This window comes from Rana temporaria, chromosome 1 (assembly GCF_905171775.1).
Source record: "Rana temporaria chromosome 1, aRanTem1.1, whole genome shotgun sequence".
In the NCBI taxonomy this organism is placed as follows: Eukaryota; Metazoa; Chordata; class Amphibia; order Anura; family Ranidae; genus Rana; species Rana temporaria.
In genome coordinates, this window is record NC_053489.1 from 290,983,020 (window position 1) to 291,005,977 (window position 22,958).

At 42.7% G+C, this 22,958-nt stretch overlaps 1 protein-coding gene across 3 annotated transcripts in view; it reads left to right on the top strand.

Moving 5' to 3' along the window:
- SMARCA2 (SWI/SNF related, matrix associated, actin dependent regulator of chromatin, subfamily a, member 2) overlaps positions 1-22,958 on the top strand; it is a 266,143-nt gene that overhangs the window by 184,262 nt on the left and 58,923 nt on the right. For 2 of the 3 annotated variants that reach the window (XM_040357235.1, XM_040357243.1), the window contains 2 exons: positions 9,447-9,524; positions 13,018-13,236. In XM_040357235.1, coding sequence (XP_040213169.1) covers positions 9,447-9,524; positions 13,018-13,236 — 297 coding nt within the window. Of the gene's footprint in view, positions 1-4,436; positions 4,491-9,446; positions 9,525-13,017; positions 13,237-22,958 lie in introns of all 3 variants that reach the window. The other variant, XM_040357227.1, reaches the window with a different exon arrangement.

Genomic DNA, 22,958 nt, shown 5'->3' on the forward strand with positions numbered 1-22,958 from the left:
CCACGGATGCGAGCAGTTGGGGTTGGGGAGCCCATCTCAACACATTCTGGGCACAGGGCAGGTAGACACTAGAAGAGGAAAAGTTGTCTTCCAATTTGAAGGAGTTAACAGCAATCCTAAGAGCTCTACTAGCATTTCAGGACAAACTACAAGGTCACCACCTTCAAGTCCGATCAGACAATATGACGGCAGTAGCTTATGTAAACAAGCAGGGAGGTACCAGAAGTCCTAGTTTAATGTTAGTAGCAAAACAGATGTTTCAATGGGCAGAAGTGCATCTAAAGTCCATCTCCGCAATACACTTGAGGGGCGAACAGAACAACACTGCAGACTTCTTGAGTCGACAACTAGTTTTGAATCAAGAATGGTCTCTACATATGGAAGTCTTCAACCTCATAACAACTCACTGGGGGATCCCAGAGATAGATTTGTTTGCAAGCAAGGAGAATACAAAAGTTCCCAATTTCTGCTCTCTATGCCCATGAGATCAACCCTGGGAGGTAGATGCATTACAGATACTCCGGACCTTCAGTCTAGCCTATGCGTTTCCACCGCTTCCTCCTCATTCCGAGGGTCTTGGCCAAGTTTCTGGGAGAAGAAACATGTTTAATGCTGGTGGCACCTTTTTGGCCCAAGAGACCTTGGTTCACAACATTACTGAAATTGACAGATCAACCACCTTTGAGGCTCCCATGCAGACAAGACCTCCTGTCACAGGGACCCCTCTTGCATTCTCAAGTACCCATGCTGAAACTGTCAGCATGGTTACAGAGGAAGAGATTTTGAGGGACAAAGGGCTACCAGAAAAAGTTATACAAACCCTTCTTCAGAAAACCAGTCACTCAAGCTATCTACAGTAAAATTTTGAAAAAATGTGATTCCTGGTTGGCGGATCAGGGAAAACCTAACAAAGATATAACAAATATCTTGCAGTTTCTACAGGACGGGGTAGACATGGGGTTAACCCCTAGTACTATTAAAGTACAGATAGCGGCACAGAGTGTATACTTAGAAAGACGCTTGCAGGAAGATCCTCCTTATTTCCAGGTTCTGTAAAGCAATCACTAGACAGAAACCAACTAAAATCAAAGTAAATCCAACTTGGGACCTGTCGGTTGTCCTCAAAGCCTTCTTGCAAACTCCATTTGAACCTATCTCAGAGGCCTCTTTAAAGCGGAGGTTCACCCATAGCTTACACATTTTCCCCTTCGCTTCATGCTCGTTTTGTCTAGGGGAATCGGCTATTTGTTTTAAAATATGATCCGTACTTACCCGTTTACGAGATGCATCTTCTCCGCCGCTTCCGGGTATGGGCTGCGGGACTGGCCGTTCCTTCTTGATTGACAGTCTTCCGAGAGGCTTCTGACGGTCGCATCCATCGTGTCACGATTTTCCGAAAGAAGCCGAACGTCGGTGCGCAGTATAGAGCCGCACCGACTTTCGGCTTCTTTCGGCTACGAGTGACGCGATGGATGCGACCGTCGGAAGCCTCTCGGAAGACTGTCAATCAAGAAGGAACGCCCGCTCCCGAAGACCCATACCCGGAAGCGACGGAGAAGATGCATCTCGAAAACAAATAGCCGATTCCCCTAGACACAACGAGCAGGAATCTAAGGGGGAAATAGAAAAAAAAAAGGAATTGGGTGAACTCCCGCTTTAAGACTACTTACTTTCAAAACAGTACTCCTGGTGGCAATCACTTCAGCCCGCAGGGTCAGTGAAATTCAAGCTCTCTCCATTAGAGAGCCCTTCCTTCAAATCCTTGAAGACAGAGTCATATTAAAAACAGATCCTGGGTTCTTGCCGAAGGTAGCATTCAAATCCCATAGGTCCCAAGACATCATTCTTCCTTCCTTTTGCCAGAACGCCTCAAACGAAAAAGGAAAAGCAGTTTCATCTATTAGATGTAAGAAGGTGTATCCTAGAGTACTTAGATGCAACCAAATCTTTTAGACTGGCAGATTCTTTTTTCTGGACAGCGTAAAGGACAAAAAGCTTCCAAGGTCACTATAGCTAGATGGATCAGGCTAGCTATAGCAGAAAGTTATAAAACACTAAATAAAGATCCTCCTGGGGGTATTAAAGCCCACTCCACAAGGGCACTTTCGGCATCCTGGGCAGAAAAAGCTGGTGCCACCCCGGAGCAAATATGTAAAGCAGCCACGTAGTCAAGCTTCTCCACCTTTACAAGGCATTATAGACTGGATTTAATGTCCAGTCAGGATCAGGCTTTTGGGAGGAAAGTCCTCCAAGCTGTGGTCCCGCCCTAATCTGGTGAGTACTTGGGGATCCTCTCAAGGGCTGTTTTGGAAGACGACTGGGGAAAACCGGAGTTCGTACTCACCGTTAACTCCTTTTCCAGTAGTCTTCCAGGACAGCACAATCCCACCCTTTAAGTTATGTTGATGCATTAATACTTTTAAATGTTGTGGTTATATTTTTCAGTTCCATCCTTCGGTTTTTTGTAAATGACTGACCAGGGACCTGAGGGACCGCCTTTTTAACTGATTGGCAATGTGTTTTCTGTGTCGATAGGAGGGACTCCATCTCTCAAGGGCTGTCCTGGAAGACTACTGGAAAAGGAGTTACCGATGATTACTAACTCCGGTTTTTGTTCACCATCACATCTGTCGACATGTTTCTGGTCTGGTAGTCCTTTCCTGTAAAGGTTTTTCCTCATATTTCGCACTGACTAGATTGTCTTTTGCAAAAAAACATGCTTTCTTTCGAAGGTAGTTTCGGTATGCCACCTCAGTGAGAATGTTCTCTTACGATGCTTATGCTCTGCTTCCAATGGAAATCTATCTCGATTAGAATAATTTCATTAGAGTATACCTTCAAGCTACTGATTAAATCAGATGTCCTTGGGACCTTGCAAGAGATACGCTGCTTCAAAGTCCACCACCTCCATAGCTCAGTTGTGTAAGACCTGGTCTTCTGTTCCACTTGGTAAAATTTTGAAAAAGTACAATGTCCAATCTTCTGCTGATGCAGCTTAAGGCTGCAAGTTTCTTGCAATGGCACTTTGAGCTGGGTATTTCCACCCTTGTATGGGCCTGTTGGCACAGTTATGTTTGCCTCATTGTTGCCCACCCTTCTTATTTGTTGCTTGGGGTTCCGTGGTGTATAAATAATCTTTCTGTGTCCTTTACTGTACGATTTAAGATAAAATACATTTGTAAATTTCATATCTTCAAGTACAGGACAGAGACCACCTTTCCTTTTAAAGGAGTTGTAAAGGGAAACATTCTCTATGCATTAAGGTGAAAAAACATCTGATGATGCCACCCCCCAGCCCCCGTTTTACTTACCTGACCAGTCGAAAGTCCCGCGCTTGGTCCCGAGATCCTCTTCGCCGCTCAGCCTGGCCGCTGATTGGCTAGAGCGGATGGATTGAGAGCAGCGCAGCCATTGGCTGGCGCTGCTGTCAATCACTTTGAATGACGCGGCGCGCCGAGGGGCGGGGCCGAGTGATACAGTAAGCGGCTATGGCTGTAGTTCTTGCGGGGAGACCAGAGGCAGCCACCGAGAGACCCCAGAAGACGTGGATCGGGGCCACTCTGTGCAAAACGAACTGCACAGTGGAGGTAAGTATAAGATGTTTGTTATTTTTAAAGATTTCTTTTTTTTCCTTTTAGTAAACCTTTAATTTCTAGATTTACTTTGCATAGTGGGATAGAGTTATAAAAAGCTTAAGCCTTAGTACAGCGATTTCCCCCGCTGAGCTGTTGTGTTCTGACAGGGGGACAACCCCCCCCCCCCCCTGCCAGAACACTCCGATCAGTGGTCCTCACCATTGGCTGGCAGTGCTGATCGGGTTTTCCAGCAGGCTCGTCTGACAGAAGCCGGCTTTTGTCGAACCAGCTGGCATACGCACAGGCCAAATGCTGTCTGCCAGCATTCGGCATGTGTGTATGGTGCTTAAGACAGTGTCTCATCACCTGATGGTGCCCCCCTATACCCCATGGTGTATGAATAATCTGCCTGTGTCTTGTACTGTACTCCTAGATAGGAAATATACAGGTAAGTCAAAATTGCTTTTGCATATTTCAAAATTAATTATATATAACATAAAAAGCAGTGTTTGCAGAGAGTGACCGTTATACACCTTAAGTAAAGTATAATGACAAAGTCTGTGAGGAGCCAGTCTGTTTTGACATCGCTGCACTGTTTTTTTCACCTTGGAAAACTTAATGGCTAGGGACACCCTAGTGCTGCCTGTAGTATTTTTTTTTTTTTTTATGGCATTTTCTTTCAATGCAGCATCATTAGTAAACCAGTGTAATTATTAAGCTGGGCTGTTTAGGGAAAAAATTTAACTATTTCTGCATTATTGAAAGGTAACTGCTACTGTCTGTATGGATGTTTAGTAGTGAGGTTTTTACATTGCTAAGACTGTGCTCCTGTCTAATATAGTGTTGTACTGATTGACCTAGAGCCAAAAGAAAGATGAACTTTCAGGAGATAATTGCCAAGAAGGTGCCAGCCAGGTTGGTGGTTTCTAAGGCTTCTGCAGTGGTCAGTCTTTTTGCATGTAGCACTTCTCATCCATACATATGTTGTCCTTTTATTTGCATATTGCGTTATTGGCTGGGGCAGTCAATGTGATGTACAAGTCATATTGCAAAATGTGCTGATGTAATTGGCTCTAACAGCAGCAACAGCTTACGTTTGTTTCCCATTTTTTTTTACATTTCCATTGCACTGTTACTCTACCAATTTTTATTTATAACATCATTTTTTTTTCCAAAATAATTTTTGCTAAAATTGTCTGCTTACTTTTTGTTGTTGAAATGCAATCATTCTGTTTGCATAAACAGGAGTACAGTTGATTTCTTAGCATGAAAACAATAAAATTTGGGTTAGATCTAACATGGTAAATCATAAGTAATTGATTGAACAATATTTTTTAAAGCTGTTATAGTCTTGAATGCAAGTATAGATTTTTTTTTTTTTTTTTTTTTTTTTTTAGGTTACAGGATACTTTTGTAATTTGAAAAGACAAGTTTGGTTTCTAAACCCATTTGTCTATGTTAAAAATGTTTTCAAAATAAACGGTTATAGAAAATAGGTTATTTTAGACTATAATTACAAGGTAAGTAAATTATAGCACTGTTTTTTGATGATGGTAAAAGACCTAATACAGTGGGTTCATAGTTAGTAGATATCCACTAGAAACCTCTAATCCTCCTGTGTGTTCCTTAGTCAAAGGGGTTTAAGAACTGAAGAAGTTACGTTAAAGTGGAACTAAACCCATTGATTTAACAGTTTCACAAAACCGTTACATTCCCAAGAACGGAACTGTCACATTGGTTGTGCTCTCAACCAAACTGTCAAACCATCAAATGGCTGGTGTCATAACTAATCTCAAGTGCAGCATCATGGCAGTTGAAGATCAAACAGAGGCCAAGATGGCAGCTTCCTTGGCTAAAAACGGTAGGAAGGTTTAGTTGCGCTTTAGGTCTCATTCACGTCATAAGTGCATGAAAACTGATGGGAAAACCGTGCAGATTTCACTTGCAGAGACATCAGTTTACCTCAGTTCTTATGCACTTTGCCATCAGTTTTCGTGCGCGTCAATTATGTGCCCTAATCACATCAATGTTGTTGTCTCAATTTTTTTTCTTGCAGAAAACTGCATACACATGGCAGATTCCTGTGCAGAAAAAAAAAATCTGCACGTTGTGGTGTGAACAGGGCACATAAAGAACAATTGTTTTTGTTGTGCCCTTGCAGAATGCATGCAAAAAAACTGACATCTCTTCACCATGGTGTGATGAAGGCCTTAAATTCTGAACTGCTAATGATTGTAATAATACATCTGTACTCCCCCCATTCCCTTAAACAATATACATACTGTACTTCCATAAAAAAAAATGTTGCGTTAAATATATCATTTGTGAATAGTGCAAATCTAACCTGATATAATGCACTGATCAAAATTATTATAAGTCCATCCACTAATGTAGTGTCCTTTTTAAAAACATCCCACTTGTGTAGTAAGTGAATAAACCTCTAATCTCAGTGAAATATAGTGCTAATGCTTCCACTGTTTCCAAATACATCCCAATAGCACAAATTTCTCACCGGATTTGACCTCTGATATATAATGAGGACAAACAGAGTTGTATTGCAACATCCAATGGACAATACACTTCCAAAAACCCCAGTCATTGAAAGCAGAGAAAGAAAGGGATTATATAGCGTAAAACGTTTCCCTTCTTACTAAGGTATTATTAGGTAGAGCAAATACCGTATTTATCGGTGTATAACGCACACCTTCGCTTTAAGAAGGAAATTTCAGGGGGGGGGGGGAACGTACATTTTATAAAAAGGGGGGAGAGTTGGGACTTTGAATGAGATGTGTTTTTAGCAGTATTCGATTAAGTGTGTGTGTGTGTGTGTGTGATATATATATATATATATATATATATATATATATATAATATTATGGAATATAATTTTTTTTCCCATAATAGCCAGGCTCAAAGTTACCAACCAAAAAAGCACTTTTTTATATTCCATATATATACTTAATCGCATACTGCTAAAAACGCATCTCATTTAAAGGTCCAACTCTCCCCCCTTTTTATACATTTACAGGGATAGAGGCCTGTGGTAGTGTCTATCACATGTCTCATTCAAAGTCCCAACCCCATCCCCCCCTTTTTTTAAATGTACATTTTAAATAAAGAAGCAAAATAAGGGTCAGTGCCCATCATTGCAGCCTCACCCTTGCCCATCAATGCGGCCTCACCCATCAATGCGGCCTTACCATTGCCCGTCTGCAGCCTCGCCAATGCCCATTAATGCAGCCTGTTCAATGCTCATCTGCAGCCACGCCATTGCCCATTAATGCAGCCTGATCAGTGGCCATCTGCAGCCTCGCTATTGCCCATTAATGCAGCCTGATCAGTGCCCATCTGCAGCCTTGCCATTGCCTATCAATGCCGCCTGATTGGTGTCGGATTACACAGAGGGATCTCCTGTTTACTCGGCACTCGCAGTCACAGACAGTCCGGCCTCCTGAACTGGCTCCTAAGATAAACATCACACTGGTCCAATGCCGGGATATGTGACGTCTGTCCTAGGAGGCGGGTTTGTGTGTGACTGTGAGTGCCGAGTAAACAGGATCCCGACTCTGTAACCCGTCAGCGCTCACCCTTCCCTTTCCCCTCCGAGGCAGGCCAGATAAAATATTGGCTTATAACATGCACACATGATTTGCCCTCTATTTTCAGGGGGGGAAGTGCGTGTTATACGCCAATACATTTTTTTTTTATTATTTTCTTAGTGGTCACTTTTACATCTCTACTAAGGTTACATAGTAGAGAACCAGCAGTCTATTCGCATGATTGTAGGCATAGCTTCATCCCCCCTGTATTGTGCAAAACCTCATTTTTTTATGTTTAGCTTTGTGAGCTTAGAGAGCGGACAAGGCATGACCTGACAAATATTTTGTCCAAACTGTTCTCATGCCTAGACTTTAGGCCATGTAGAATATGCTAGTGGGGTAGCTGGCTGCACAGAATAAGTGCCAGTTTGAAAATGACAGCCCATTTGCAAGTATGTTATGTCCATTGAATTGTTTTAAATGCATTTGTGTGTATGTTTAAGATCTAAAGGTGGCCATTCGTTTGTGTATTTTGGCCATTTAACTGCAAACAATACAGCTAATGAATGCTGGGATTAGTTTATCACGTAAAGGCAAAAGTTGTCCATAGACATAAGATTTCATTTGCACACATTGTAAAAGGCAATTTTTTAACAGCGTTTGTGGAGTGAAGATGCATGCTTTTATAGCCCCCTCCAACCCTGGGCAACAGTGGGATTTTGTCATTGCTAAGGCAGCTGGTCATTTCTCTATCTATCTTTTCCTAAATGCATCCATAAAAGGAGAACCTATTATCGACTCTCGGAAATTGATCAGACATGGCAAAAATCATGTAATGTCCTATTGTGAACCTCTTCCTTACCCATGTAGGACAAAACAACAGGTTCACTTTAATGCTGGTCCTTATAGCTACTGAAACAGACTTTATTTTTTCTCCACAGCTGCTCAGTTCCCCCCAAGTAATAAAGTGACATATCTGACACTTCTACATATGGGAGAGAATGTTGCAACACTTTCCTTCCCACATGATGACAGTGGTGCTTGGCAAATATCCTCTTAGATACCAGTTCGTTATGTGGGGTTGGGGAGAGAGTCTTCGGTCCTATGTAATCGCCAGATCATGTCTTATGGCGCGTACACACCATAGTTTTTCTTGTCGTTCAAAAACCTGTAGTTTTTCACAATGCGATTCCTCTCCAGCCTGACTTACATATACACATTCATGCAAAAAAAACGTCCGGCCAAAGCGCGGTGACGTACAACACGTACGATGAGACTATAAAGGGGAAGTTCCTTTCAAATGGCGCCACCCTTTGGGCTGCTTTTGCTGATCCTCGTGTTAGTTAAAGTTTGGTGAGAGACGATTCACGCTTTTCAGCCTTGTGCTTTTCAGTCCGTTACAGCATGACGAATGTGCTATCTCCATTACAAACGCTAGTTTTATCAGAACGAGCGCTCCCGTCTCATACTTGATTCTGAGCATGCACGTTTTTTTTCCCCTCCGAAAAGCATATACACGACCGTTTCTCGCGACGAGAAGAAGACTGACGTGAAACACGACCAGAAAAAAGAGAGCTGGTTTCAATTTTTTTGCGGGCAGTTTTTCATTGAGAAAACTGCTAGGGTGCGTTTTCTCGTCATGAAAAACGGTCGTGTGTACAAGGCATTAGAGCTAAACTTCGAGTAAAAGTAGTGGGAAATGCAAAAGAGTGGGCCACTGGCATTAAAGTGGACTTGTTATCAATGTTTACCCATGCACCTTTATATTGGGCAGCTTACAATCTCAGTACATAACATTACTGTGTTATGCATGTGCTGGGGACATCAGCTTTCTATTTATTCATTTTTTTGACATAAGAAGACCCTCCATCCTTTGATCTTTCCAAGCTGTGTTGGTAGCTTGACTATTATAAAAAAAATAAAAATATTCCATAATTATTTTTGGACTATGACTATTGACTTTTTATTTTTAGAGATTCATTTATATATGTATATAATTTTTAATTTGTTTCATGGTTTTAATTTGTGGGTTTGTGTAGTACATTTACATGCTTTTTGGACAGCCATAAAAATCTTAGTGTGTGTGTGTGTGTGTGTGTATATATATATATATATATATATATATATATATATATATATATATATATACTCACACGCGTGCATGCATACCCAAAGAAGGGGGTCGTGCAGGCTATAAAAATTACTTTTTCCTAACTTATTAATTTTGTATTGCTGTATTCACCACAATGCAGGTGTTTTATGTGTTTACATTCTGGTGCAGATGCCTATACACTGACATTTCTCACATCACTGTTTATATATGCTTCTTTAGGAGGAAGATGAGGTTCCTGATGATGAAACTCTAAACCAGATGATTGCACGGCATGAAGAGGAGTTTGAGCTTTTCATGGTAAACAGTTTGGAAATTGCATTTAGTGTTACCTCTGCAATATATGAAATTATGAGAGAACGTTACTGTCTACCATGCAGCTATTCATTAGTAATTCTTGCCAAATCTTTCATAATTGAAACATTTGTTACAACACCATGGGTCATAATTACATTCTATCAGTATGTCTGTTTTAGCCTAGTCTGGTAAGAGTAAATTCAATTATTATATGGTAGTTCTTGCTCTTAACACATATTTGAGAGTTGAGACCAGACCATTTTGGAGAGGTCCTAGTTTTTTGATGGTAGAGCTGTTTAGTTGTCTTGGTAGATAACCTTTTATAAAGTATGTTTCTATGCAAGAACACTTAAGAATGCCTTGACTTTTTAAGTTAACCTTGCATTTCAGTCATTGGGAGTCAGTGTATGCCAAGCTTGTGCTCCCCTGACCATGGCCGTTATAGAAGGAGTGGCCATGCGCTGCTGATAAAATGAGATATAAAGAATCGAACACAATAAAGATAGCAGTTTGGTTTATTTAATTTGCTACTTTCACACAGGCATAAAATAGCCTTTTGTAAAGGGGAATTACTATTTTTTTTAGCTATAGTCTCTTTATTAGGAAAGCAAGAATGATCCATTAGATTGCACTATACAATCACAAGTACACTGGCTTTTCTTCAGAACAGAGATGGTTTACATTGTTATGACTAGACTGCACAGGGTCTCGTTATCACAGCATTTATGAAACAAACTTTCATATACAAACATTATTAGCTGTGATTTTTCGAATTTACTGTAAGTTATAAGTACTGTGAGTACATTTTACATGTAACCAATTGAGTAAACCAGTGTTTGGTGTTCATGAACTGTGAAATATATTGCCGCTTGTATAAGAGGACTCTAGACACAAAAAAAAAGAAACTTGAGGCCAGCCTCTAGGGGTCCTAACTCCGTCACTCCGTGAGGCTGCATTGATGGGCACTGACCCTTATTTTGCTTCTTTATTTAAAATGTACCGGCTGCACGGAGGATGATCTCTAAAGTGCAATATACGGGCAATGATTGGGCGAGGGTGTGAGCCCAAAGGAAGGGGCTTAGATGGGATCCTATGAGCCCTCTCTATGTCAAACAAGTGGGAGAACATGGTGTCTGCCACTGTGTTATTGGGGCCTTCCTCCGCTGCCTCATGGCCGCCGCCATCTTGGGATCCCCAGGCAAAGCGAGAGAGATGGTCGGCGGCAGATTCCAAGGGTGCCGACCCGTATTTCACCATATCTCCACGTTCCGCCAGGTTCAGGTAGTGTACTGATGCCGGTGCTGCAGAGGATCCGTGTCTCTGACACTCAGTATAGTTGCAGGATAAATTGTCCCGGCCGGAGCTCCTTCACACCGCTATTCACATATCAGCTGCTAGCTCCGCCCCCCAACCCGATCTTCTTTTACCACATTTTAAAGTTCTACCAGTTAGATATTTAGGCCTCATGACAGTTTTAGACAAAATGCCCTTCAGTTTAACTGTTTTTAGACTCTCCCTCTCTGTGCCTGTTGTCATGCTCATGGTACTGCTTTGCTACAAATTGAGGCATGGTGGTAGGAGGGATTATCCTGGACTAGGTTACAGTTTTTTGCTTTGTTTTTTTTTTCGTGTTGGTCCTCCTGTAGGTGGCAGTATAAACAAAAAGTAAATAACTTCCAGTATTCTAATTGCTTACCGCTATTATGGTCAGCCTCACTGCTCTATAGAAATGTGAAAAAGTTGGAGAGGGGCAGGCAAGCTTCTGCTATAAGTGCCAAAGCTTTGCCTTTTAGAACAGTCTGAAATTCATTCCGAACAGGAATGTTTTGAACATTGCTTACACGTATGTGTAGGCCTCTCTGGATTCCTGCACTTCAGCAATTTCTCCTTCCCCGAAAAATAGTCTTTTCAGCCCTCTGACAGGGAAGTGGATCTTGTGTCAAGCTCCATCAAAGCAAAGGCTTTTTTCTTGGGTTACATTACATACTTGTGCATCTCTCTCAGCACAGTGTGCTTTTCTCTCCAAGCCGAGACACCGTGAAGACAGTACCCCTGTATAAAGGATATCATCAGCTTAATTAGGCCGACATTGACTTTTGAAAAAAATGATCTCCCTTGCTTAAAGGGGTTGTAAAGGTTTGTCTTTTATTTTCTAAATAGGTTCCTTTAAGCTAGTGCATTGTTGGTTCACTTAACTATTCCTTCAATTTCCCTTCTAAATGTTTTTTTTCTTTGTTTGAATTTCTCACTTCCTGTTTATCCTCAGTAAGCTTTCCACCATCATCTGAATGGTGGAAAGTCATTTAGAACAGCTTACTGAACACCTTACTGAGGAGGAACAGGAAATGAGAAATTCAGACAAAGAAAACAAAGAAAAAAAACATTTAGAAGTGAAATGGAAGGAAAAGGTAAGTGAACCAACAATGCACTAGCTTAAAGGAACCTATTTAGAACATAAAAAACTAACCTTTACAACCCCTTTAACCCCAGGGGTACAAAATTCTAGTTTTATCCAGTAGTGCACATACTGCCTTTTCCTGGAGTTTTAAATCCCAGAAAAATTTAAACATCTTCCTTTCAAAGCATAACACTAGTTTGATGAATAAACACTTTCTACATAAAAGGATTTTTAAAGAACAATAACCTAGTTGAAGATCAGCTGGTGAATTGTTTTGGTGCAATATTGTCAGCTGTTTGTTTTTTCTTTATTTGTTCTTATTTTCTTATTATGGCCATCCACCTGCCATTGCATATCAAAACCCACTGACCTGGTGGAGACTGGTCGAGGACACAGATTATGGTTCAAAACTACAATTAAGGAAACATCTTCATTATGACTGTCCATATATTGGAAGACTGATCCTGTTTGCTTCCATCACTCACTAAAACGGGACGATACAGAACTTTATTCTCATCCATTTATTTAATTTTATTGTTATATTGGGCCATTTTTTTACTCTTTTTGTGCATTTTTGCCACTTTGCGCTTTTTGCACATTGGTACTTTCTTATTGATTATTGATATATATTGATGCTGTATTTATTTGTGGATTATTTACGGTTTTGCACCTTTGCATCACATATGATTCCATTGCAATTTTATGCACAGCACTTTGTCACTCGATTGCAGTTTGCACGTTTTTGTATATTTATTTGTTATTTTTTTAGCGCAAGATCACTTCCAATAAGTTACTTACTTTTTTTTTTGTACTGTAACCACCATTAGATCTAGCAGCTTTTTTGCTCTAGCTTCTCTTTACTCTCACTCACTAGTAGCGCGAAAGACTATATATTTTCACTTACTCCACTCCACTGACCGCCCTAGGTCTGAGAGGCATGGAAAATTCCCATGATGATAAAATGCATTTAATGCTTTGCAACAGTTTTTTTTTTTTTTTTTTTAACTGATGGTGTTGTATGTTAAATTACTTTGAGTTTTCAACAACCTTGAAATTCGTCTTACGTGTAACCTTACTTGTATTTTCTTTCTCATGCAGCGTATGGATCTAGATCGCCGCAGGGAAGATGCCCGAAATCCAAACCGTAAGCCACGTTTGATGGAAGAAGATGATCTTCCCTCTTGGATCATCAAGGATGATGCTGAAGTTGAACGTCTCACTTGTGAAGAAGAGGAGGAGAAAATATTTGGCAGAGGATCGCGCCATCGGAGGGATGTAGATTATAGTGACGCCCTTACAGACAAACAGTGGCTCAGAGTAAGTTTGAGTGTTTTTGGTATGCTTGCACTTTTCTAGTGATCGGATGTGGTAGCGAATTACACCGTGTGTTGGCTTTGTACTCGTGGGTACCTTCTAGACTTTACTTAAAAACAGAGATGTGAATTTGGAGCATGTCCCATATTTATACAAACAATAGATACGCTGCTGGTTAAATAGAAGCTGCCATAATTGCACGTAGGGAATATGCTTTCACAGCTATGATGCCTTGAGCCTTGTTAGTTTTTGCAGATGTTGAGCTGAAATGTAGATCCCATCATGATTTAATTGTCTAAAAGAAGTTCTGTTTGTGTGGTTCTAAACTATATCCTTATTTTCCAACAATCATCCAAACACATTCTCTAAATGGCCCTGTAATCTATTTTTCTTGAAATGTTTTTTTTTACTGTGTTTTTCTGCCTCATTGTAATATCCTCTATGAGCTCACAAACCTCTTCTTTTCTACCTCACTTCATTTTATTAGGAGTGAGCAGTGCACATTGGTTGATGTCGTTTGCAATGCTCTTTACATGCTACAACCCCCATAGTCTATCTCAGGAGCAAGAACGTGATGGTGGCTACCTTCCTACATACAGTGGGATGATGAAGAAGTAATGTAGCCACCCTCATTTCAAGGGTTTCTAAATTTGCATTAACAAGTTTATCTAGTCTTTGAAATTTGGTTATTGTGGAATTGGTAGTAAATGGCTAGATAAGTTTCCTCGTTGTCTTAAACCTTTACAGTTAATTTTTCATATAACTGTTTGGGGTCTGTTTATAAAAATAAAAAAAAAAATCGGTGTGAGAAAATGCCGCATTATGGCAGCTGATGATTATTGGAAGTAAACCCATTACACAAACATTTTGGCGACAGCTGCGCAAATGTTTTAATCTTTCGCACAGGAAATAGACACCCCTTACTGTTTATAAAAAATATTGCTGGTGTAGATATTATCTTACTGCTGTCCATGTTTTCTTTAAAGATCAGTAGATTTCTGAATGAGTTTGGATGTTCCAACTGTTTAGTCTCCGTTTTGAGATGTTTTTGCTATAGGCCTCGTTCACACGGGATGCTTTCAACTGTGCCCCGTGCAGGGCTGTGTTTTACCGGCATGGGGGTTGCACAGGTGTTGCACGCATCCTTTTGCTGGCACTCCTGGCACAGGGGTACACACAGTCTATTGAGACGCAGAGGCTGCAGTGCACAGACACAGCCACTGCTCCAAATGTGACATTTGTGGGGGTGCACAGCCTGAATGCACCTGAGTGAGTTCGAGGACACACGCCAACACAGATGTCATACTAGGAGCAGCGGCTGTGTCTCTGCAGGCGCTGTCACAATTGATACGAAGGGGACTGCTTGCACAAGGATATTTCAAGTTTTATTTCAGTATAGGTTTAACTACTAATAAATATTAACTGTGTTGGGCAGTAGGTGTGATATAAGACTTGCAAGGAATACCTTTGTCTTCTACCTACTATCAGATTTTGGTCCGGAAATGCACTTGCCTTCCATTTGTTAAAATACACCTGTATTCCTTTAAATATTGTTTTGCTGATAACTTATGGAGTGGTTATTGAAATCTTGTCCAAATGTGTTCTTGTTTAAATGGTTTTGTTGATGGCCAACAAACTGCTTTTTGGAATCCTGTCCAAATTCAGCACAACAGTTTTGCTACTTTGGATAATTGTTCAGTTCCGCAGAACCTGGGATTTTCTTCTAGTATATCTGCAATTTGCTCTCACTGGAAGATGTAGCTGTACCCCTCTTACTATTCTTCAAAGAAGATTCAGCTGTGCATAGAGGAAAAAAAAACAATGTTGCAAAGTGTTTCTAAAGCTGAACTCCAACTTTCTTTTCACTAGAACTGAATGCAATAATCAATCCCAGCATACATCATACCTGTGTACCATGTTGCTCTGTTGTCTGCAGATTAGGGGTCAACTGATCTTGTTTTTTTAGGACCCGATACCAATTTTTTGGCCGCCTTTCAGGCTGATATCCGGTGCCAATATTCTGTACATCACCATCACCTGCCACCCAGATGCAGCGTGTCACTTGCCACCGTCTCCTGCCACCCAGATGCAGCGTGTCACTTGCCACCGTCTCCTGCCACCCAGATGCAGCGTGTCACTTGCCACTGTCGTCTGTTACCCAGATGCAGCATGTCACTTGCCACCCAGATGCAGCATGTCGCTTGCCACCCAGATGCAGCATGTCGCTTGCCACCCAGATGCAGCATGTCGCTTGCCACCCAGATGCAGCATGTCGCTTGCCACCCAGATGCAGCATGTCGCTTGCCGCCCAGATGCAGCATGTCGCTTGCCGCCCAGATGCAGCATGTCGCTTGCCGCCCAGATGCAGCATGTCACTTGCCGCCCAGATGCAGCATGTCACTTGCCGCCCAGATGCAGCATGTCACTTGCCGCCCAGATGCAGCATGTCACTTGCCGCCCAGATGCAGCATGTCACTTGCCGCCCAGATGCAGCATGTCACCTGCCACCCATATGCAGCATGTCCCGGTCACCTGCCACCCAGATGCAGCATGTCCCGGTCACCTGCCACCCAGATGCAGCATGTCCCGGTCACCTGCCACCCAGATGCAACATGTCCCGGTCACCTGCCACCCAGGTGCAGCATGCATCATGCATCAATTGATGTAACTTCCTTCACAGCTCTGATGGTGGGTGGAAGGAAAAACACACATTCAATCACACCCAGTCGCACCTACTGGAAGAGTCCAAACCTCCCAAGTCCCGCCCCACAGGTCACAGCATTATTTAAGAAGGAAACCCCTTCATATACACAGGCTGTTCTGAAAGCTATATGATAAAGGGGGAAGAAAGGGTGGTCAGCCCAGACAGGATTTGTCAGAGGAACAAGACTGGTTATATCAAAAATATTTATTACTACATTTTAAATAATTCCACCGTATTAAAGTTCTGTTCTGAAAGCTAGCTGTGCTGCTGCTGGGCAGGATTGAATGTATCACAATTAGAAATCAATCCTGCCCAGTTAAATATGCTGAAACAGTGTGTCCCACCCCTCAGATCCCACCATCCCAGAGCCCTGCTCTCTGTGGCTCTGTGAAGTGATTGATTTACATATGAAGGAAATCTTCATAATACCCTCCCATAGCCCTTCCTCTGTAGTCTTGCAGTAAGGCATTATTCTTTGGCATGCTGCAAAACAGGAATGACACAGGAGGAGGTATAACACATTTACACCTTTCACCACTGGCGTAGCAAGGGGGGGGGGGCAGGGGGTGCTGTGGGCGCGCCATTTGGGGGGGCGACTTTCCGTGCCTCCTCCTAATTTTAAGTGTCCGTGTCACCGACACGGATGTCCGGACTCCGGACCGGCCAGCGGCCACCATGTTTAATGTCCTCCAGCGCCCTGTGATTGGGCATATGGGGGTCATGTGAGGAGTGGGGCTGGAAGTCCCACCTCCGCACATGACCGCCATACGGCCAATCACAGAGCGCCGGGAAACTCTGAACATGGCGGCGGGAGACGGCAGGTGCTGAAAGTGTGAGCCGCCGTCTTCCCCTCCGCTCTGGTGCTCTGCGGTACGGCGCTGTCTGTGTGGAAGGAGTTGCAGCATGGAGCCAGCCCGCGGGGGTGGATGGCGCTGCGGGTCCTGTCCGTCCTGAGGAGAGTTCTGGAGAAGAGCAGAGTCAGACAGAGGTAAGGAGGACTCTGAGGAGGATGGATTTTCACCAAGCTGGGGGGAGGGGGGTGCGAGTATTGCAGGACCAGACACTGACAATGACACTGAATGATACAACACTGAAAATGACACTGACACTGTTCTGACACTGACCAGACACTGACACTAACCCACCTAACTCCTGTAGGAGTTAGGTGGGTTAGTGTCAGTGTCTGGTCAGTGTCAGAACAGTGTCAGTGTCATTTTCAGTGGTGTATCAGTGTCAGTGTCAGTGTCTGGTCAGGTCAGTGTCATTGTCGTGTCCGTGTCAGAACAGTGTCAGTGTCAGGTCATTGTCAGTGTCAGGTCATTGTCAGTGTCAGGTCATTGTCAGTGTCAGGTCAGTGTCAGGTCAGTGTCAGGTCAGTGTCAGGTCAGTGTCAGTGTCAGGTCAGTGTCAGTGTCAGGTCAGTGTCAGTGTCAGTGTCAGGTCAGTGTCAGTGTCAGGTCATTGTCAGTGTCAGGTCATTGTCAGTGTCAGGTCAGTGTCAGGTCATTGTCATTGTCAGGTCATTGTCAGTGTCAGGTCAGTGTCAGGTCAGTGTCAGGTCATTGTCAGTGTCAGGTCATTGTCATTGTCAGGTCATTGTCAGTGTCAGGTCAGTGTCAGGTCATTGTCAGTGTCAGGTCATTGTCAGTGTCAGGTCATTGTCAGTGTCAGGTCAGTGTCAGGTCAGGTCATTGTCATTGTCAGGTCATTGTCAGTGTCAGGTCAGTGTCAGTGTCAGGTCAGTGTCAGGTCATTGTCAGTGTCAGGTCATTGTCAGTGTCAGGTCATGGTCATTGTCAGGTCATTGTCAGGTCAGTGTCAGGTCAGTGTCAGGTCATTGTCATTGTCAGTGTCAGGTCATTGTCATTGTCAGTGTCATTGTCAGGTCATGGTCAGTGCAGGTGTCGGGTCAGTGCAGGTGTCGGGGGTCAGTGCCATTACCGGTTGAACTTTCACATATACACGATCGGCGGCTCTATAGCCTGCCAATTGTGTATATGTGCTGGCTGCGTGCCCCCTACCCCCCTCCAGTACTGCCGCCGCCCCCCCTCCTGACCCCTCACCTTCAATCCCAGGATCCGCTGCCCCATCTGCGGCCCGGGACCGGCTCAGGAGGGTGTCAGGAGGTAAGATGGGAGGGAGACCAGCATCTTCCTCCAGGCTGTGAATGCAGAAGTGATGTGTATTACATCCGCATTCACCTGTCAGTCATCTGGCTGCTATAGCCAGAGAGAAGAAGCAGATCTGTGCTTCATCAGCTTCTTTTGGGGTCCCCAGGTGACATTAGGGGTCCTAGAGACCCCTAATGTCTCCATAAAGAGGACCTGTCAGTGTACCTGTGCTATTATATAGGGGGATTTTTATCCCCCTATGTAATAGCAATGACATAAAGTGTAAAAAAACATAAAAAGAGGGAAAAAAATAAGTAACTATAAAAAAAGTGGATGTTTATATAAGGGGGGGGGGGGGCGAATTTTTTTTTTGCCCCGGGCGCCCATAGCTCTGGTTACGCCACTGCCTTTCACCACCCACATGAAGGCCCACAAACTCCCACAGTAACCCTATGACCCACCTACATCAACCCCCAGAGCTGGTACAAGTGACTCCCATAGTCTGCTCTGAAACTACAGAGGCTCAAAGGATTGTGGACATGTAATATCAGGATTTGAAAAGGAAGGTAACGTGAAGTTGAAGAACTCTCAAATTCAGCCAAGAGGAGGCGTGGCATTCTCAAAGTGAAAGGGACCCCTGGATGCCGTACATGTAAGGTAACCTGCAAAGGTGGATAGAGTGGCAACCTTAGCCTGGACTCCAACTAGGCCATGCCCCCAATGCATTTCGCTCCACCCCCCGAAGCTTAGTCACAGGGATGAGTGACATCAGACACCGAAACCTACTATATACAGCTAAGGAGGTAAGTTGCGCACAAACTGACATCGGGGCTATGATTCATTTACATGCACAATACATCTGTTATGGGGAGGAAAAGCTAGAGTTCTTCCTTATTAAAAGTCGGTACACCCCTCACATCTTTGTAAATATTTTGTTATATCTTTTCATGTGACAACACTAAAGAAATTACACTTTGCGATAATGTAAAGTAGTGAGTGTACAGATTGTGAAACGATGTAAATTTGCTGTCTCCTCAAAATAACTCAACACACAGCCATTAATGTCTAAACCGCTGGCAACAAAAGTGAGTACACCCCTAAGTGAAAATGTCCAAATTGGCCCAAAGTGTCAATATTTTGTGTGGCCACCATTATTTTCCAGCACTGCCTTAACCCTCTTGGGCATGGAGTTCACCGGAGCTTCACAGGTTGTCACTGGAGTCCTCTTCAACGCCTGCATGACGACATCACGGAGCTGGTGGATGTTAGAGACCTTGCGCTCATCCACCTTCCGTTTGAGGATGTCCCACAGATGCTCAACAGGGTTTAGGTCTGGAGACATGCTTGGCCAGTCCATCACCTATACCCTCAACTTCTTTAGCAAGGCAGTGGTCGTCTTGGAGGTGTGTTTGGGGTCGTTCTGTTGGAATACTACATTGCGGCCCAGTCTCTGAAGGGAGGGGATCATGCTCTGCTTCAGTATGTCACAATACATGTTGCCATTCATGGTTCCCTCAATGAACTGTAACTCCTCAGTGCCGGCAGCACTCATGCAGCTCCAGACCATGACCCTCCCACCACCACGCTTGACTGTAGGCACACTTGTCTTTGTACTCCTCACCTGGTTGCCGCCACACACGCTTGACACCATCTGAACCAAATAAGTTTATCTTGGTCTCATCAGACCACAGGGGGCCTGTTCTGAGTGGAACTTGTTTTGTTAAGCTTTTGTATGGTCTTTGCCACCGTGCTGCAGCTCAGTTTCAGGGTCTTGGCAATCTTCTTATAGCCTATGCCATCTTTATGTAGAACAATTCTTTTTTTTCAAAACCTCAGAGTTCTTTGTCATGAGGTGCCATGTTGATCTTCCAGTGACCAGTCTGAAAGAGTGAGAGCGATAAAATCAAATTGAACACACTTGCTCCTCATTCACACCTGAGACCTTGTAACACTAGCGAGCCACGTGACAACGGGCAGGGAAAATGGCTAATTGGGCCCAATTTTTACATTTTCACTTAGGGGTGTACGCACTTTTGTTGCCAGCGGTTTAGATATTAATGGTTTGTTGCGTTATTTTGAGGGGACAGCAAATTTACACTGTTATACAAGCTGTACACTCACTACTTTACATTGTAGCAAAGTGTCATTTCTTCAGTGTTGTCACATTAAAAGATATAATAAAATATTTACAAAAATGTGAGGGGTGGTACTCCCTTTTGTGAGATACTGTATATATAATACATTGACCTAGGCACAGAAGATTCTTCAATACCTCTATTAGCCCTGTTTGCGGGGTCTAACAATCACTGGATAGATTAAATGCACGGAGAACGTTTAAAGTGGTATTCACATATTTTTGGACTTTATTCAATTGATCACTTGAATATATAGTGCGCTGTGAATTTATGGTTTAAAGAGACAGGACAACACATAAATAAACCTTTAGTGTTACTAAAGTAATTTTTTTGTATTTTTTTTTTTAAATTAAAATAACAAACATGTTATACTTGCCTGCTCTATGCAGTGATATTGCACAGAGTGGCCCTGTTCCTCTTCTGGGGTTCCAGATGGTGATCTTGGCTGCTCCTCTTCTTTTTAGGAGCAGCCTTGTGCAGAATGTTGCTATGTGCAGAATGTTGTCCGCGCACTCCCGACCTGTGTCTATGGAGCCGCGCTCCATGGACTTGCATTGTAGGACTTGGGCCCGTCCCCCACTTTTTCTCTTCACTGCATTTGATTGACAGCAGCAAGTGCCAATGGCTCCTGCTGCTTCTCAAATGCTGTGTGAAGAGGAAGTAGGGGAGAAAAGATGCAGCCGTGCCCAGCGTTGATCTCTTCTCCCCTCTCCTACTCTTCACACGAGAAAGGGGGGCACAGAAAAATAGAAAACTTTTTTTTTACTTTAATGCAAATAAAGCATGAGTTAAAAACCTTTTTTAGGTTTAGTAACACTTTAATGTGTCGCATATATGCAAAGAGCACTGTCATTTACATTGTAGTTCATGGTAATATGAGTGGTTTAAGTTACATATTGAATGTAGGTCTTATATAAATTTTGACTGTCATGATTTAACCTCTTTTACAAAGCGGTATATGTGGTGTCCAGGAGCTTTAATCTTGTGTTTGTGCTGTCAGCCCCCAGTTCTCTACTAGCAATTCGGACCCCGGGAAAAATTGGATTCTGATCATATGATCGCTTTGATAGCCTCCAATTGGCTATCACAGTGACCATTCAATCTGTCAATCGACCAAAAGAAACAAAACAAACCAAGTTCTTATAACCTCCAGAAAAATTTGTGTCATCAAAGCATAAATAAACCTACAACTAAAGAGTCCATAACAAAAGTCCAATTAAAGTGCTCGGTGCAAAGAAACTCCAAAAGTAGTTAAAAGGTGATGCCAAAAAAAAAAGAAGAAATTGTGCTCTTCCTCTGCTCTACCAGATAGGTACACAACACACTCACTAGAGATCTATGACCCCTTTTTTCAAAGGAAGTCACAAATATCTTTATAGGTCCCAAACTGGCAGTCCCTGACACCAAGCCGTTGAGTTTTACTCTTTATTCCATCCAGTAGAGAATCTCATACATATGGATACCAGCATACATACATTGGTGCTCCTACGCCTTTAAGAGACTCTTTGCGTAGCTCAGTAACATGAAGAGGGGGATAAAGCAGCCTCTCAAATGGTAGTATTTTCCGTTTGTTTAATGGTTAAAATTGCACTTTCATTCAAGATAAATACTCGGGCATTAAAAATGAAACTAAAAACAGTGGTTTATGTTCTACCTGCATTCCAAATACAGGAAGTGACTTGACACGGAAAGAGCCGCAGGACTTTTTATTGAAATTTACCGATCCAAAAGAAAACTAAAAATAAGACATCAAAGGAGCCCAAAAAACAAGAGCAGTAAATAAAATCTCAGCCTACCGTACAAGGTTTTATATTTAGGGTCATTGTGATTGTTAGGGCTAGCATCAGTGTGTTTAGTTAGGACAGAAAAACAAATTGTTTCTTGGCTTTACTAAAGGTACAAAACACAAATCGTACACTTATGTGGTATCGCCTTGATACTCGGGGTAGGAGAATTTTTTTATAGGGGTTTGGTAAATGGTATGGGAATAGAAAAGAAATGGCATAAAAAATACGGCAACATTAAAAAAAAATCAGGAAATATCCATAAACTTTCCCACCAAAAGCCTGATTTGTCCTGTGTTTTCCTGGGGTTGATTTACTAAAGGCAAATCGTGTTTGCACTTTGAAGTGCAGCTACTCTGGAGCTTAGGAAATGAAGTAAAGCTTCACTTTACAAATCATGCCCAATCATATGTAAGGGGGGGGGGGGGACGTCATTTTTGCTTGCACAAGAATGCATGGCAGAGGTCCACAGAGCTTTACCCCATTTACTAAGCTTTGGAACAACTGCACTTGCAGAGTACAACTGTGCTTGCGAAGTGCACAGACTTATTTTGTCTAGTAAATCAACCCCTATGTGTTTTAGGCTCATACATTCAGGTGATTGGACACTGGCAAGCTTTTGAGGACACAACCCAACCCCAGAACGCACTTCCTCTATAAACGTACCTAAATAGTGTATCTGGATTGGTGCAAACTCTGTAAAACACTGGGAACCATACCCAGAACCCATGCTGTGGGGTTGGCTTGTTGGGTCTTTTTTTTTTTTTCCAATGGATCCTGCATAGGGTGTTGAGTTAGCCGCCAGGTGCTATACGGGTATGGGGCCGTGGTCCATCTGAATGGAAGCCAGTTCCTGAAGACCCCTTCGGGAGTATACTTTCTGTGATGGGCAAAGCATAGACATTATATACAGTCCAACTACTCCATGAACTGGTAAGACAAGGTCATCCTGTATATTTGACTAATACTGTTTAACCACTTGACCACTCCA